General features: G+C 39.7%; 3 protein-coding genes across 6 annotated transcripts; 2 read left to right on the top strand and 1 right to left on the bottom strand.

The window, feature by feature from the left end:
• Positions 1-2,475: 2,475 nt before the first annotated feature.
• On the top strand, positions 2,476-6,577 carry LOC122130883 (ubiquitin-conjugating enzyme E2 L3). Its single transcript, XM_042705715.1, has 4 exons — positions 2,476-2,585; positions 4,016-4,111; positions 4,325-4,511; positions 4,974-6,577. Exons 1-4 carry the CDS (start codon positions 2,505-2,507, stop codon positions 5,126-5,128), a joined length of 519 nt encoding a protein of 172 aa, XP_042561649.1. The 5' UTR covers positions 2,476-2,504; the 3' UTR covers positions 5,129-6,577.
• A 1,476-nt stretch (positions 6,578-8,053) lies between these two features.
• On the bottom strand, positions 8,054-14,354 carry ydjc (YdjC chitooligosaccharide deacetylase homolog). 4 transcript variants are annotated; one of them, XM_042705710.1, is made up of 7 exons: positions 14,234-14,354; positions 12,425-12,465; positions 10,801-10,979; positions 10,507-10,663; positions 9,753-9,852; positions 9,217-9,394; positions 8,054-9,103 (listed from the first exon to the last, which is right to left on the bottom strand). In XM_042705710.1, coding segments are annotated over exons 1-7 (1,011 nt in total). In that variant the 5' UTR covers positions 14,235-14,354; the 3' UTR covers positions 8,054-8,748. The 4 variants fall into 4 exon arrangements, with proteins under 4 accessions (XP_042561644.1, XP_042561645.1, XP_042561647.1 ...); XM_042705711.1 differs by lacking the exons at positions 12,425-12,465; positions 14,234-14,354 and adding an exon at positions 11,638-11,728; XM_042705713.1 differs by lacking the exons at positions 12,425-12,465; positions 14,234-14,354 and adding an exon at positions 11,675-11,698.
• Positions 13,305-15,530, top strand: sdf2l1 (stromal cell-derived factor 2-like 1). Its single transcript, XM_042705714.1, has 3 exons — positions 13,305-13,573; positions 14,259-14,455; positions 14,721-15,530. Exons 1-3 carry the CDS (start codon positions 13,396-13,398, stop codon positions 14,997-14,999), a joined length of 654 nt encoding a protein of 217 aa, XP_042561648.1. The 5' UTR covers positions 13,305-13,395; the 3' UTR covers positions 15,000-15,530.
• Positions 15,531-17,628: the final 2,098 nt, after the last annotated feature.

The raw sequence follows: 17,628 nt of genomic DNA, 5'->3' as shown, positions 1-17,628 counted from the left end.
TGCCAGATAACAGTTGTGGGAGCGTGGGAAAGCCTCATTTATAACTGTGAAGTCACATGACAGGAAATAAAACACATTTCTCTTCTGCATGTCTTGACCATGACATGAACTCTCACAGATTCTTACAGCCATAAAGCCCCCTGCCCTATGAGATTACAGGAAACATGGATGTTATTGCTGCATCTGCTTTTCCAAGTGTGAGGGCCAACGACCTAAAAGGGAAAATCCATTTCATAGTTTGTATCAGTTTCAAATCATCTTTTTATCTGCATACCCCCACATGAGGGCTGTTACGTTCGGTTTCATCCTTTCCTTGAAACCTCAATGTTAAGTTAGTAGAAAATTGTGAGGTCTGGGTGGATAGGAAAAGGTCTTCCCAGAAATATCATATCATATGATTTCATCTGCCACAGGTGTTTCTGCCCTACCATTTTCTCCTGAGAACTGGGGTAATTATAAGGGAGTCATCATCTAATGACAAACCTCAATATTAAAGGGCTGAAACCTTCTCCCCGCAGGCTCTTACCCTGGCTCCATTAACAAAATAATCTGATAAATTACATACTTAGTCTGTCCGACCCCAAACATTGCATATAAATATAAACCTGATATAAAATATTAACAAATAACAACAATCATGTGGAAGACAGACATCTTTAAGTTCAAATGAGGATTTCTTTTTTTCATTTTCAGTCAAAAAAAATCACAGCAGAATAAACTCATGCTCTGCATGCGAGAAGTATATCATTTAAGCACTTTGGGCTGCATTCTTTTGCATAAAAGGTGCTATATAAATATCGTTTATTATTATTATTATTATTATTTAACAGTTTATCATCACTTTCTTGCAAATGATGTCTTCATGGTATCTTCATAGATCTGACCGCTGCAAATGAAGGTCCTATGTACGGAGCGACAAAAAAAGCAAGTGAATGTCTATTCTAACATATATATACAGTATAAACGTTACCAAAGCAGGTGTATTTAGCCACAGTTCATCAATGTAAAAAAACAAACCATTTCTGTGCCCCCTGCCAGTCACAAAAGCTATGATGTGAACAAGTCTGTTCAGGTCATTTGAGCTAGGCAATTTACTGGAAACTGTAGTAGTTAACTTTCTTTTCTGTGGAGTTTCCACAGTTTCGATTCCACCACAACAGAGATCAAAAAGTCAAGTCAAAAGAAGTAAACAAAAGCATGTCTCAGTTAAACAAACAGTGCTCCTTTTTCAAGACATTTCCTTCCATCCCCCTGTCAACTCTAGATGATTTAAATGTGTCAGTTTATGGCACCATTTTTGTCCACACTGTGAAAAGTCCAGGCTAACAAATACTCATGAATCCAAAATAAACAGCTGCATGAGGGAGAGTTAAAATGGTGTCAGGTGCAGATAAGCCCCCCATTTACGGGCTTCATTGCCCACGGGGACACAGGTTCAAGTCTGGCCTGATGTCGTTTCCCGGTCCTTTCTCCGCCTCGCTTCCTGTCATAACTTCACTGTCCTGTACAATTAAAGGCATAAAAAGTCAAAAAAATAAATCTTACAAAAAACTAAAATGGTGTCAGGTTTAAGGCCTAACCCTAAGAACATTTTGTTCACATGTGGGTTAATGAGGTGTAAAATGTATCAATATTTTCCCCACTGTGATAAAACACATACATGGGCATCCAACTACTATACAAAAATAAGTCCTTGCAGTGGCACTGTTTACTGTGGATATGTTATATTACTGTTTCCCTTCATTTGTGTTTGTGCAACCCTGCAAAACAGCCTTTATTTACCTTCAAAAGTTATCCAGTTTTGCTGCTACTATTATAAACCACCAAATCTATAAAGTATTCCACTACACTTATGTACAAACACACACACTGTGTCATCGCTCATGGACACAGGCACACTTAAAAGTTGTAGCTCAAGACTGTCCTCCTGTGGCCATATATGATTCTTTCAAACAGCTCATGACACTGCTTTCCCAACTGCCCATTTAACTCATCTCTGTATTTTGTATCTTTTTTATTTGTATTTCCACTTGTATATATTGGGGAGATGTATGGGGGAAATGTCATAACATAAAAGACATAACCAATGAAAATGTATCCCTCTTGTCTGAATAACTGGTGATCACATAGGCCTACCTTTCATGCTGCCACACTTTTTCTTTAGATCTCTTTCCAAGCACATCTGGGAAAAATATTGTATTGTCCATAATATATGTCTGCTCTCTGCCGTTGTTCCAAATGTAGGCTGCCTTATAGGACATTACATTACTTTACATTTACATTTAGTAATTTAGCAGACGCTTTTATCCAAACCGACGTACAAAGGAGTACTTATACACTTATTTGAACCAAAAAATTATAATTTTAACATCAGAGAAAGGTATTAAGTGCTGTAGTGCTCCCCAGATAAGTAGTACATTTCTTTACAGTAAAGGCAACCACTATAGGTCACAAATGGACTGTTCCTGAATCAGTGTCATGGGGCGTATGCGTTCATTCACACTATGCAGTCTTGCATGCTCTCGCTGTGTACTCTGGGAACAGTCGATAGATCCAAGATGGCGGCGAGCAGGAGACTGCATAAGGTAGAATTCACACCTCATTCTTTTTAGATCACTTTTTAAAACCTCGTTTTATGTTTAAGCTCACCAGATGATATTATTGTCAAAGTAATGAGCGTTCAATCTTTCTGGTAGGGTTTGTATACATCGATTTAAGAATGGTTCCATCCAGGGGAAACGCCATAGCTAACTCCCAAGCTAAACATTTCTAGTCAGAGGAAGAGGGAAGCACCGGTACAGAAGGCCAGGGTGCAGAAACCCGGTTTTGGCATTTTATAGGTCGCTAGCTTGTTAGCTTGATGACGAGTCATTGTGTTGTTTAGGAATGAATCACGGCGTCCTCCAAAACTCAACCCTCATTATCAAACTAGCTAACCAGCCACACCCTTAATAATTCCATATTTAACTGATGTCCGTTGTAAACATACGTCGTTGACAATCTATTGCCTTTTTCTAGCTTGTTAGCCATCTAACATTAGCTAGCTAGGATAGCTAGCTAACTTGCTTGACGTTAGCAAAACCTCAGCGTAGATAGGACGCCGGGGGTTAAGTTTGTGCCAGAAACGAAACCATTATACCAGGAAACACCACGGTAGTCTTTTGTTATGTGTGATTATTATGCTTCATATGGTAACATTCTACCTCTGTTTTCTCTAATGCTGTTTAAAAGTAACACGGTTGCCTTACCTAGCTAGTTGGCTTTAGCTATGCCTATCTGACTAATGCTAGCGAGGTACCTAGGTTTTTAGAGGACTGTAGATAAGTAGGTTGCTAGCTAGCTAATTTGTGCGCATCATTTGAAATCGAAACTGTTACCGGCTTAGTTACTCAATTCATTTCCCTTTGAAGGCTATAGCAACATTGGGTGCTATAGCAACATTGGGTGTGCCCCTCACGTTTCATATGTTACTACAGAATAGTAATTTTAATCGAATTACCGGTCTTACAGGCAAGTCACATTTACGGCCGAAGAAAGACGAGCTTGTATACTAGAATAACTTCGGTACATTCATAAAACCGTGTCCATCATCAGCTAGTTTGAAGTAGGTAATTTGCCATCTAGACTGCCACCTTCGTGCAGTGTGTGTGTCGTTTTCTCAGTATCTTATTCTCATAACCCTTGGTATCAAATGGACAATGTTACTTCCTCATCTATGGACAATAGCCCGCCATCAACAACCTGTTTGTAAGCATGTAATTCGTTGTTTGACAAACGCCACAGCACACAAGTTCTACATCCCACTAAATTAGGTAAATAGAGCTGTCCTTAAGTTAGACTCACTACTTAAGTGCTAGTCAGCTGGACTGTATCACATTGCATGTTCATATCCTGCTGTCCTTGCTCAAATGGTAAAGATGGTGTTTCAGTGTTATACTAATTGAAGGGGTGTCCGTGTACCTAAATATCAGACACACCAGTGCCTAAAACCTGTTCCAATTCCACCCTCTCTCAGGAACTTGAAGAAATCCGCAAATCTGGAATGAAAAATTTCCGTAACATTCAAGTTGATGAATCAAACATTTTGACTTGGCAAGGACTTATTGTTCCTGTAAGTATTGTCTTACTAGTACTTAAAATTAACTGTTGTCTCTTCCCCCCCAAGGATGGCTGCCTGAACTGAAATGTCTTTTCCCAATCATTGGGCTTTAAATCATGACATTGTTGACATGAATGATGTGCTGATAGTGTCAGGCTAGTACTCAAAAATATCAAGAACAATTCAGAGGAAGAAAAGTACTCATGTCTTTTTTTTCCCCCGTAGGACAACCCCCCATACGACAAAGGAGCCTTCAGGATTGAGATAATCTTTCCTGCCGAGTACCCCTTCAAACCTCCTAAGATCACATTCAAAACAAAGATCTACCACCCAAATATCGACGAGAAGGGGCAGGTGTGTCTGCCAGTTATAAGTGCAGAAAACTGGAAACCAGCTACCAAAACTGACCAAGGTAAATGACTACTCGCCTTTCTTTGGCCTTCCTCTCTCTCTTATTCTTCTGTAGCATACAATTTGCTGCCATTTGGCATACTGTAGAGCTTAGCTATTTAAAGCAGTGTTGTCCCTTTCTATGCGGATTAAGTCTCTGATATGACTGAACACTGAACAATAATATTGGTAATGATATTTGGCTTTAATCATTCAAAATATGAAAATAAACTTTTTCGTCCCTTGTTGCTGGTCAGTATGTGTGCTTTATTTACTAATGTTGGCTAGTACAACTCGGTGGGATATTGATTTGAGAATCCCATGCATGTTCTTGTGTGATTGAACTGAGCCACAGTGATTGTAGAAGAAATGCACTGACCCACCCTAAAACACATACACACTCACACACTAAGGAATACTCATAGATTTTGTGTCTGTATTTTCGATTTGCTGAATTATGATTTGCCCATGTTTCCCTTTTCAGTAATCCAGTCACTCATCGCTCTTGTGAATGACCCTCAGCCAGAACACCCTCTGCGGGCCGACCTAGCAGAAGAATACTCAAAGGACCGTAAAAAATTCTTTAAGAATGCAGAAGAGTTTACAAAGAAACATGGTGAAAAACGGCCAGTGGACTAATACCTGACAAGTGTGTAGTCCCTCACTCTCCTCTACCTACCTACTCCCCCACCAACCCACTCCCACCTTCCCTTCCTCCTGTGTACCCTGGTAGCTCCTCTTCCTCCCCCCCCCCCCCCCCCCCCCCTCCTTCTCCAAACTCTGCACTTTGTCTCCCCCGTCCTCTCCCTGCGCACTTGTCATTATAGTAGACCTGGAGAAGCGTCTCCCAGTTGCAAGCTCCATTGTGAAGCAGGACTCGTGGACCCGACAAAGAATCTCTGCCTGATATTAGTTTGAGGCCATTACTAACTTTCTACTATTTTCTTAAGTTTAAAAAAAAAAAAAAACAGGAAATAAAACAATAAAAAAGTGATTAGGTTGCTAAGATAGGGAAATGCACCATGGTTTTCTTTTTTGGAGAAAGGGGGTAGGAAAGCATTCTGTGTCCACACTGAAGTTTGGATACGAGATATCCGAGAGGGGGAGGAGAAAGTGTTTATCATTATCCAGCTCCTTAAGGGTAATTCTTTGACCGTTCTAAATGATGACATGTCTCTATAAAAAGCCAAGAGGTAGTAGTGGTATATATCTGGACATGTGGTTGAAAAAAAGTTAATATAGGTAATACGTTTTCTTTCTCTCTTTTTTTTTTTGCATTGAGTTGCACTGTACTGTGTTAGTAAATACCCATCCCATCCCATCTCTCTCCACCCTCAGTTTGTAAGTCACTGATTAGTCAGTTATCAAATGCACCATAGGTACCAGTTTTGTTATCAGTAAAGTTTCAGAAAATGAAAAGAAGGATACAGATATTTGCGTGTGTGTGTGTGTGAATGAATGTGCTTGTGAATGAGAGTGCGACTGAACATAATTTTTATGGGGAAAATGCTAATTTTGAAAAAAAAAAAAAAGTGAGACACTGATTTAACAGATATCATATGCAATTGTAATTTTTTTGGCTCCAAGTATCCTGACATGGTTTGAATGAATATCAAAAAAACTGTTAAATTGTGGAGTCAACAGAGTGCATATATACATCCGGAGCCCCTTTTCTTTGACCAAAATAAACTTAGTTTTAATCTATGGCACTTCAAAGAATATAAACTTCTCCATGTACTTCTTTAACATGCTGTACCATTAGATTCATACTACTAATTCCCCGTAATTTTAGCCACAGTGTCAGTGTTGCTGCAAGCGAGCCCTTTGAGTACATGGTAATGAAATTGTCTGCCTAAGGATGTAAGCATATAAATTTATCTCTCACTTGAAAATTTATGGTTTTACATTGGTGTATCAAATAAGTTGATGTATGCCTGCCCCTGCTAATTTCAGTCTATGTCCCTTGTCACAGTTTGCACTGTCAGTACTCAGTCAAGGGACATGCATTGTGGGGAATAGGACTATCAGTGGAGTATGAAAAATCTGTGACTTTGGTTTGGCGTTGCCTAATAAATTGCTGTAAACATGTCCATCCTCATTAAGGATTAACCACGAGTCACACCAAGCCCTCGTAGGAAAAATGTGAATTTTGATAGACTCGAGTTAACCTGTGTAGTAAAGTTCTATCATTTTTTTGGGGTTGAGGTAGGCATGACACCTGGCCATGGAGGATGCAGAATTGAGTTTAAACAGTTTTCGTTTAAATGTTGGTATTACTCGCTGCAGTCAATGCTCATTCCACATGGATCATTTAACTTCTGGAGAAGCCAGATGTAATTTTGACAAAGAACCACAAGAGGACACTATATTCAGAAGCTCTCATATTGTATATAGAAAATGTCAGCCTTCTACACTTCCATCTAACTTTAGACTGTTTGAATGACGAGCATTGTTCAAAATCAGTCATAGACATGGTGTCCTTGTGTGAAATTTTTAAAAGTAGCTGAAAAACATCCTCAACCTCTTAAATCACAGCTGAGTGGCCTATAATAAACTAACACAGTATGGTACCCTATGATATATACCTTCCAAAAGTATTCAACCCCCCCCTGAAAATTATCACCCGTTTCTAGATTACGAAAGATACTTACCGTACTCATATTTTCCCTATCAGTTTCCTTAGTTTTATTGTAAACATGTATGCCTAGTACATCACAAAAGGCACAGTGGAAAATCTGAAATATACTGCTTGCATTAGTCACCCCTTATACATTAATCCTTGTTGCCTTGTCTTTTAAGGTAAATAAGTACCATCTTTACATGCTTCTTGGCAGAATGAACAGAGATGATCTGGGTTGATGGAGTGGTGCTTTTGGACTGGTTTTCAAACGGTTCCACAGATTCTCAGTATAGTTCAGATCAGGGCTTTGACTTTTGGTCATTCTAGAACATTCACTGTACTGTTATGAGCCACTCTGGTGTTATTTCAGCCTTGTGCAGAGGGTCGTTGTCTTTCTGGAAGGTAAACCCTCTCCCAACCCTTAGTTCTACAGCAAACTGCAGGTTCTCTTGCAATTTTTTTGTAGTATTTAATTCCATCCTAAATTCTGACAAGTTTCCCCAGTCCCTACACGGATGAGATGCAGATTTGACAGTTTTTTTTTTCTTCTGGTTTTTATTTGAGGGTCACATAGCACTTCGGGGAATGGCCAAAAACCTTAATTTTGGTCTCACCTGACCACAAAGACCCTTTCCCACAAACTCCATCTGGGTTCCAATGTGGATGTTTTTAAGCAGGAGCTTCTTGGTTCCACCCTCTTATTGAGGCCAGTTTTATTTAGCGATATTGAGATTGTTGACACCTGCTCTTTAATCCCAGCCACTTCGGTTTCAACAAAGCGTCTGGGCCAGGTGGTGCCACTTCCACTCTCGATTTTGTGGGTTGTGAGTTGTAACTTATACTTTTATGGCTCCACTAGTGCTAATTTGACTATTACATATTTTGATGTTCTTGAATCGTTCTCTTAATTAAATGGTGTGCACTTTAATCTTCATTTCCTCTGGTTTCACAACCTGGCCCCTGGGCCTTAAGCGTTTATTTTTAATAGAATTTTTAGTGGTTTATGGTTTATTTTAACCACTCACATAGGTAGTATCAGTTATGGTCAAATAAGTTACATGAATAATGCATGGGATGGGTTTATACATACACAAACACACACATATACATACATACATACACCTGAAATGTATATGGGTTTTATGGGAATTGTTTAAATGAGCAAGGGTTCTGTTTAGAACAACTTGCAAAGGCGAAGTACACAACCTTATCTCATTCATATTCTGAAAGGTCAAGACGGAATAAAATCAGACTTCATTCTGTTTCAAACAGTGGTCGCTTAAAATCTCTGAAATAACATATTGTTTTTCCGAAAAATATGTATAAAATTGCCAGATAAGGACGCCTAATGGCCATATCCTCATTTAATTTGGACATACTAGTCTCACTAGTAGGCTATCTTAGTCAGAATGCTTAAAAAAACAAAATGGCTTCATGTAAAATGTGCATCTGCTTTCAGGGGCACATTGCCCTCTTAATGGCTCAACGTTTTATTTCCAGTACAAAGCTACTATATAAAACCAAAAGTAATGTCTGGTGCCTGGCACCTCATGGCTTATAGGTTAAAATGTGGTCTGAGAAATTTAGAAAAATTTTAAAAATTAAAAAAAAAAAAATGTTTTTCAAATGAGCAGCAGAGCTACAGATCTCGGAAGGCACAGAGCTGAATGCTCTCCTGCTTGTAGTATGCCAGCAGAGAGGGGTCAGTTAGAATTTCCAGTTCATGTTGGCGATCCTCTGATAGGGAAAAGTCATCTGGACCTTGACCACACCCTCCCTCCTGAGGATGACTTGGGTATCCTGGATGGACCATTAGCTCGACAGTGACTGGACGGTTTGCTGCAGCAATTTCATCAGTCTGTGTACCCGTCAAAGGTGTGGTCAAAGTGTTGGTGAGGCACCTGGCTCCAAGAGCATAACCTAAGGCCTGTTTAATGTTGTCAATCGACATATTCTGTCCCATGGTTGTCAAGCCCAGGTAAACATCTGGCCACCTATGACAAAACGAAAAAGGGAACACAATAAATTGACCATTTTTAAAACAAACAACAACACAGAATTAGTTCAAATAAAATATTTGAACATCAAAAGCTGTAGGAATAGTAACCTGATCCCATGGCGACGGAAAACCTCGACAGACGACAAAGCATCTTTCTGAACCTGGATGTAGAACTCGTGGAGGTGGGGTGGGATGAGGGGACACGCATGAAGACCAGGCTCCACAGGGATCCGGGTGTAGCGTATGCCAAAGTCTGCTAGAACCTGCGCAAACACCTCTCGCACCTCTGCTTCGGCAAAAATGTAATAGAAAAACAAACTCATTTAATGTATCAATTTGTTAGTATTTGTGAATGACCTATACAAATATTACATCATTTAATTCCATAACTGATTTTTTTTATGTCATGGTCCTCAATGCATAGATGGTATAATATTGACAGAAAAACTTTAACTAGTTAATGGATTGCACTAGAGACATTGTAGCGAATTTTGTTTAGCGAGAAAAAACTATATAATACAAACTGAACACATACAATAATATACTCGCATGAACTATTGTATGTGTGTCTGTAGGAATTAGAAGAAGAAAAAACATCTACACAGGTGCTGTTGTAGGCAAGTTGGACTTTAACCCTATGTTACCTGGTAGCACGTGCACATGCTGGTGGCCATCCATGTGATAGGGCAGATGGCCGACGAGTTCACAGAAGCGTTTTACCTGAGCTCTCAGTTCCTGCTCCACCTGTCAGACCAGGAAATGCAACACACAACCGATCATTTGGACTGAACAACCACACTTTTATCAGGTTACAAAGACATCCTTGTGTTTGCACAGCTGTAGCTCTGCACCAAGAAATAGAGTGCAATGAAAACATCCTTATCAGTTAGTCTACTTGTGTTACATATGAAGATCTGCAACCACTATGCTCTACCAGTGGATCTACAGTAACTGGCTTGCTGGTCACTTTGTCTGTAAATATACAGCTCACTTGTATACAGAACCATTCATTTTTATGGCAGTGTAGCCAGTACTTAAAACCTTTTTCTTACTGTATTACTTTCCAAACATATAATTACACGTAATTTTGCTATCTATATTTGACAGCAATCTCGAACATTCATGCTTTAGGGGAAAATAGTTATTCCTGAGCTCTTTAATCTATCAGAGATTTATAAGTGAGATGTGTGTTTTAATTAGTCAGTCATTGGCTATCGTGGACATGAAAATTTCATAACGACCTCTTGATGACTCAGAACTATGAGTGCAACATATCATGACACGTATCAATTGTTTCAAATATTCCATTAACTTCACAAATCCACCGCCCTGGTCGCAGACTAGTCGTTCTGTTTCTATAGCAGTAGCTGTTTCAAAGGCAAGGAAAACAAATATTACCTCATACATGTTCAGTTGACCGCTTGATAAAACCTTTCGGAATCCTGTCTTTCCATGGAAGAACCCGTCCTCATTCAGGAGCGTAGACCCTTTCAGATTCTGAGACACCGGGGCACCTTCAGAAAGATTCGCATGTAGTCCAATGGGTATGAGATGTCTTTAATAAATGAAAACATGGTTTAAAGAGGGTGTACATTATGCAGAAATTTGATTGTTGTATTGGCTGAAAAACCTGGAAAAACTTACAATAACTAACACACTTTCCGAGAGATCCTTTGGACATACTTAACTTACATCTTTGCAAGCTCGGCGGCATCCAGTGCCGAGGTGGCATTAACCAACAGCGATACGTTTGACACACCACCGGTCTGGAAACATTCCACTATTCCATGATTCCTTCTCGGGCAATACCCAAAATCGTCCCCGGTCACCACCAGTTTGACTTTGGGCTGAGGCATGCTCGCTCGAGTTGGCTGTGGGCGAATGGAAGTCAATTAAAGGAAATAAAGGACTGGGGTGACAGTAGTTCAAGGTTAATGGCAACACTCTGCGATAACAATCGAAGTGAATAAGTGAGTGGGTAACTATATTATAGGCTACTTCGACGCTTCGCTGTCCCCACAGTTCCCAAAATGTAAAATATCCAGCTAATTCACCTTCACGGTAGTCTCTATTGATACTTCATCAATATTTGTCTTTTAAAAAAATCTGCTCACTGACTCACTCACACGGAAAAAGTGGCTTGACTTCAACGTCATGCTAAATTGCCAGAACAGATTAGCTAGCCATCTGATTAGAGCTGTGAGCAGTCTACTGTAGCTCCCTCATAAGATAGCTAGGATAGTTCGTAAACTACCTTGGATGCACTTGAAACAGATGCCAATGTAATGCTAAGTGCACAGCGTTTCCTTTTTAAATCAGTGTCCGCGTGACAATTTCGCACGGGAATTTTACTTACTACACCGGTTTATTTTATTGAGACGAAATTCCAATCCTATTAATCGAAACGACGGAATGAATGGTTTTTGAAGTTCTTAGCTCATTTTGCAACACATTACATCACAATCTGAAATAATGCTTCACAAAACTATCGCATGCGTTATCGAAGAATAATTATAATAAAAAACTCACCCATTTTAACACATGTGTGCCATTAAAAACCACGAACCTCAATCTACGCTCAGGACGCCTTTAATGGTAGATTTTTTTTTCATTTCCTTTTCCGGGTTTTAACACCCTCTAGTGGACATGAATTGTGTACATTCTCATTTATTCGTGCTTCCCAAGTGGTTCGCCTGTGACACTCCAAACTTTGTCTTTGGACAAAAATACTTGAACTTGAACTTGATGTTGCGTTACAAGATAATCGATCACATTATCTTTTATTATTATTTGATGACGTAATAATTACACCGACCGTCTGAAGATTCTTTTCTCAACAAGACAAAATCCAAGGAACATAACGTGGGTTACCAGTGGATGGGTTGAAGGGGGAAACATGTTCTAGTCCTTGAGTCCGTAGAGATGGATTTTTAAAGGATACCAGCAATTTTCATGTTACACCTAGCAGTCAGTGTAACTCACTTATGGCTGACATGTCCAATTCAGGTAACAGTTCTCTCAGACCACTGAATGTTATGGAAGACCAGGAGTGGACTGACACCAAGGGATATAATAATGAATCTAGTTCTGCTGGTGTGCAGGGGAATCCATCATATCCTAACAGCAGTGACCCACTGGCTGCTCAACTTGAAGTTGAATTCAGGCAGTTTTTGGTGGAAAGGGGTACTTATAAAGAGCTGGAGAAAACAGCCTCTAGAGTCTTACTGAAACTCCTGCAGGCTAAAAGAGCAGATGGAAGTCCTCTTTTACTTTTGAATACAAATGAGGTTTCATCCAAGGAAAACAATGTACCTACCTCAGTTCCACCGTCAGCAAAGAAGAAGATTCTGCAGTCCACTGATCAGTCAGGTGGTTGTACCAGAAATAAAAAGAAAGAGTCAAAAGGTCAGAACAACTGTCAAGCATCAGAGCTGCAAGGGACAATATATCCATCAAACCCAGTTGAGTGGCTTGACCAGGTGGTGTTTCAAAAAGAAAAGGCATAGTATCAAACTAAAACTGTCTGTCTCTCTTATTCTGTCTCCTTAACTCATAATTTACCTATTATTTTTGTCAGTGTATGCATCTGTGTGTCAAGATTATTGCTGAGCCTAAAAAATAGAGCAGTACTAATGGTTTCATCTTCATGTCCTTTGTTAGACATCAAGTCAAAGATCTCACAGGTACAGTGGACTTACAGATGCAAACAGGACTTTATCAGATATCCTGCAAGCAGCGCTCATCAGTCTAAACCGCAGAACAAGAATAGAAATACATCTCTCCAACCAACTGGGCATGATAGTCAAACCTCCCATTGAGTCCACTAAATGATTTGTGTGTAATGCAGTGAGCAGTGTTGAAAATCACTATCTTCATTTCTGAAATAAATGATTCACTTGCATATCCACTTTTTACAGGCTTTTGGACATTTTCTACTGTTCATTTCTATTATAAATGTAGACGTAGTCTCAAAACGTAAAAATATGAAGTTGCTTCAATAGTGCATCCTTTTTCATTAGATACAAAAAATCTAATATTTCCTGTCAATTGTTACTTCATAATGTTACTAACCATAGACATAGAAGTATATGTCTATGTTACTAACCAGTGACCAATGACTACGTTCCGTGTAAGTACCGAGTTTCCGGGTTGTGGGACTTGTCAAGCTATGATTGGTCCGTTTTCTCTGGCGTTTGAATCAATCTGGTTCCATTCACACACTTCTAGTTGCGGTGATGTGGCTAGCCAGCTAGCTAGCTGCCAAACCAGTTGTACAGTGTATAGAGAATGGAACCCTCTCAGGTTGCTCGCATTTTAATTAACTTGCTCTGGCTGGTATTTATTTTTGCTAAAAGCGAAGGACGTGAACTAGACACAAACGTTGTTACATGTGGATCTCTCGTGAAACTACTGAACACCAGGCACAACGTCAGACTCCATTCTCATGATGTGAAATACGGATCAGGTAACCTAGCCAGCTAGCTAACGTTAGTTTATTCACCGTTGAAGAGAAGACAGTTCGTTAAAGAATTTCTGCCTTGCTAGCTAAGTTAACATTTATGTTGATCTTTATATCGTTCATTGGTCGATTAAATGTCACAGCGTTCCCACAGGAGTTGTCACAGAAAAGCCTGGGTTGATGTGTAGTGAGTTAATTAGCTAGCTAGCTTGCTTGATATGACTTATGTCAATTCTGTACACTAGCTTGGTAGGCTGTAATGCAGTGTAATTTATAACGTTACTTTGATGTTTAGGTGGCTTGCTAGGATAACCATCAATTTATAGAGACACTTTCTGTGATTCACTACTAGAATTTTCAGTGGCCGCATTATGGTGTCAACAAGAGACAATTTCATTCTAATGCTATGATGGCAAGATAAGCTAACTGCAGGAAGATGAGTAACCTTATGCCTCTCAGTTCTCACACGCTTCAACAAAGTACATTTGTGCTCTTTGGTTGTGTCGAGTATGAGATACATTTTATGTTCTTTCGCAGTAAGTATGTTCGACTTAAACTTGCGTTCTAGAGTGTCCTGAAAAATGTAATAATTTTTCAAATCTTTTTACGCCATGCTAGGTTTTTCTTTTGCCTATCCCGTCTCTGATGCATGCAAAGCTTACTTACTAATTTGAGTTATCCATGACCACAGGTAGCGGTCAGCAGTCTGTGACGGGAGTCGATAGCGCAGATGATTCGAACAGTTACTGGAGGATCCGTGGGAAGCCCAATATCCTCTGTCAGCGCGGGTCTCCCGTCCAGTGTGGTCAACAAATCCGAATCACTCATATGACAACTGGGCGCAATCTTCACTCTCATCATTTCAGTTCTCCTCTGTCAAACAACCAGGTAATGACATCTTCCAAAAAAAACAATATTACCATAAACTCAACTTCCTCACACTCTCAAAATGACACCAACTGTTCTGTAGTGATTTGGAATAATTCATCATGTGCCTGTTTAGACTCCCCTCGCTGTAGATACAAAAAATTAAATATGTCTTACCTTTTTGGAATGCCTACCTTGCTACCCATTTCTCTTTGCACCCAGCTTTGTTGTCATTGCAAGTGCTCATTTCTACCTGTGTTTTTTGCTGCGGTTGTTGTTGTTATAGGAAGTGAGTGCCTTTGGGGAGGTTGGTGAAGGAGATGACCTGGATGTGTGGAGTGTGCAATGTGGAGGCACCTACTGGGATCGGGATGATTCGGTACGTTTCAAACACGTGGGCACAGACGCTTTCCTGAGCGTGACTGGAGAGCAGTACGGCCACCCCATACGAGGGCAGAGAGAGGTGCATGGTATGCACTCCCCCAATCATCACAACTACTGGAAGGTCATGGAGGGTGTATTTATTCAGCCTAGCAATGAGCCGCTCCGACATGATGAGCTCTAACAACGTCATAGACTGTACAGTTACACCAGGAATAGGACACCTGTGGATTACTTTGTCCCTTTGCGTGTGTGTGTGTGTGTGTGTGTGTGTGCGCGTGCACGCCTGTGCCTGTGTTTGTGAGAGGATGACTGAGTGCATCTGCAAGAGACTAAGTGAAGTATGTGTGTTTTGTGTTGGTTGTGTAGGTTTGCTTCGTCCAAATTTATGTTGGGATTGCGTGTCTTGTCCACTTTTATATGTCAGAATGTATGGTTTTGGTGATATTTGAGTTAATTTAAGTTTTTCATTGAGACAGATTTAGCTATAGGTGAAAAAATTAAATATTCAGAGTCCAAGGCAGACCTCCACAATCTCCACAGACTAGCAAAGATCAGGGTATACAATTCTGGGGTGGTTAGATCCTGGGACATCGAAAAGGGAGGTAGTTTCAAATGGGTATTCTGGTGTCTTCATCCCTGGTTGGACTGTTTAACCACAATATTTGTTTGTCTTCTTAGCCCAAATGCACAATAAATATTTGGTTGAAATAAATGTTGCCTTCTTGCTCAGTGCCATCCTTAAAGTGAAAATGTGACTGGAAGAAGTTTAGTTTCTTAAACAGTGAGCTTTCAGGATACACATTCAAATAACTTGCATAGGGTTAGGATGGAAGGGAATGACCTGTATCCACAAACACGGTCAATTCTGGTATTTCTACCTATAAGTAATTATTGTAATGGCTTTAATTTATGATATTTATGCTACCAGGAAAGTATAAAACCTGATCAAATGGCGCTGGATTATCCTTGTTTGTTTTTGTTTTGTGACACTGTTGCTTTCAAGGAGGCTGAATATTACTAGCAAGGAGTGCCTTGGCCACATTGGTCATTGCAAAATAGCTTTTTCACAGATAACCCCTCTCGGGAATGACTCGGCACAACTGTGGTCTGACAAAACAGACACAACATGTGACGGTTTGTTCCAGAAAACACAGAAACCAGGGTACTGCAACCACCAACACTTTGTAAACATCAACCAGATTGATGTAGTCCTTGTCACTGTGCTACATGCCACATATTAAACTTTTTGCACATATGTAGCCAACATTTTGGTGTTAATTGAGATATTCCCATCTTCAGTAACGGCATTTCATGTTCCACATCTCTTGAGGATATATTTTTCAAACATCCAGATGGGAAAAAAAGAATGTGACCAAGGGTTTTGGTTCATGTACATCTTTATTTTCTGAATTAAAAATAAAATTGGTAACATACTGTAAGCATATGATTGAGACATTGGTAAAACAAAGGTGGGAAATCTTATTCAGAATGTTCTGCACATTTTACACATCATGCATACAGACAACTGACTGCACTCCTTCCTTCAATGAAAAAGGGACTTTCGGCACCTGCAAGTTTTTTTAAGCAACTCATTATAAATAAAAGCATGTTACATAAAAAGTTCTGTATAGATACATAGTAAAGAACAGCACTTTCATAATCAACGCACGTACATACATTATTGCATTGTTTCCATATCATGAGCTTGTATGCAACAGAAATGATCAGTTAGTCCAGTTACGTATATTAAAAGTAATTGAGCAAAATGGTGGCGGCAATTGCAATGTTAATTTACTTTGAGGTATGAAATCATCTAACTCCTGATGAGGTAACCTCTTAAGAACGGTGAGAGGAAAGTATAAATATCAACAGTCTTGTTATGATAAGCCCTCTTTAGTACTCTCTACCAATTACTCCAAAATGCTTTTTAAAGTAATTGCTCTTCACCAATGTGTTCTATTGAAGTGGATACAAGACTACAAGTTAAATGCTGCTCTTCATCCAGCTCATTTTAACACGGTTTACAATATTAAGTAAATGCATGGGGGTAGTAGGCTACCAGCAACAGTAAAAAATATATATATAAAAAAATAAAAAGTAACACATAAACCTCGATAGCGTTGCTGCCCGAGTGTCTTCGTTTTTAACTGAATTTCACGTGACCACCAGAAGATGGCGATAAACGCCTAAGAATAGATCTAGAAATGAATGGCTTTAATTTGGATGCGCCCGGCCTTGCATGTTACTTTCCATATAGGCTTAATCTTAGAGTTAGACGATGCACCTACATTGTGCCATGAGCCGTCTGATGCTTACATTGGTGGAAATGCTGACACAATCAACCAACAGGCCAAACTATCTACCTGGATGTCCTCGGTGTCAGTCACAGGAGTAGCACCTACGGAAAGCATGTGGGAATATTTTTTCAGTGCATCGGGAAACAAGCTTTTGCCTAGCGCAGTAGGCCTAGTTTGCGTGTAGTGAAATTGTATAGCTACAATAATTAATATGTTGGACTGAGACATTACCACTAAATTAGATAAATTTCATTTCAGAATAAACGTCATGCAGAAGGGACCGTCTCTGGTTCGTCGTTCTGCATGTCAATCATCAGGTCCCTTCCGTTCAATGTAAGCGGTCCGATTGGACAAGATAGGATACAAATCATTGACATGAATTTCCTGTCAATGTCTGTGGATGAAATATGGACTAGTCCTATCACCCCATATCCAATGTGTGGCTTTATGAAACTGATGTAGGCCCTAAAACCTTAAAAAATGTCAAATGCTGTCCATAATCCTCGTTGTTAT

The sequence above is a fragment of the Clupea harengus genome, unplaced genomic scaffold, assembly GCF_900700415.2.
Source record: "Clupea harengus unplaced genomic scaffold, Ch_v2.0.2, whole genome shotgun sequence".
NCBI lineage: Eukaryota > Metazoa > Chordata > Actinopteri > Clupeiformes > Clupeidae > Clupea > Clupea harengus.
This window is presented reverse-complemented; position numbering and strand designations above follow the sequence as displayed.

What these genes read in the sequence shown, in the direction of transcription:
- LOC122130883 (XM_042705715.1), top strand. Translation starts at nt 2,505, where the DNA reads ATGCAGTCTTGCATGCTCTCGCTGTGTACTCTGGGAACAGTCGATAGA. An exon ending in GGCAAGGACTTATTGTTCCT is followed by an intron (nt 4,112 to 4,324) that starts GTAAGTATTGTC and finishes TTTCCCCCGTAG; the next exon opens with GACAACCCCCCATACGACAA. An exon ending in AGCTACCAAAACTGACCAAG is followed by an intron (nt 4,512 to 4,973) that starts GTAAATGACTAC and finishes TTCCCTTTTCAG; the next exon opens with TAATCCAGTCACTCATCGCT.
- sdf2l1 (XM_042705714.1), top strand. Translation starts at nt 13,396, where the DNA reads ATGGAACCCTCTCAGGTTGCTCGCATTTTAATTAACTTGCTCTGGCTG. An exon ending in TGATGTGAAATACGGATCAG is followed by an intron (nt 13,574 to 14,258) that starts GTAACCTAGCCA and finishes CCATGACCACAG; the next exon opens with GTAGCGGTCAGCAGTCTGTG. An exon ending in CTCCTCTGTCAAACAACCAG is followed by an intron (nt 14,456 to 14,720) that starts GTAATGACATCT and finishes TTGTTGTTATAG; the next exon opens with GAAGTGAGTGCCTTTGGGGA.
- ydjc (XM_042705710.1), bottom strand. An exon ending in GCCGCCGAGCTTGCAAAGAT is followed by an intron (nt 10,664 to 10,800) that starts GTAAGTTAAGTA and finishes CATTTATTAAAG; the next exon opens with ACATCTCATACCCATTGGAC. An exon ending in GTCAACTGAACATGTATGAG is followed by an intron (nt 9,853 to 10,506) that starts GTAATATTTGTT and finishes CTGGTCTGACAG; the next exon opens with GTGGAGCAGGAACTGAGAGC.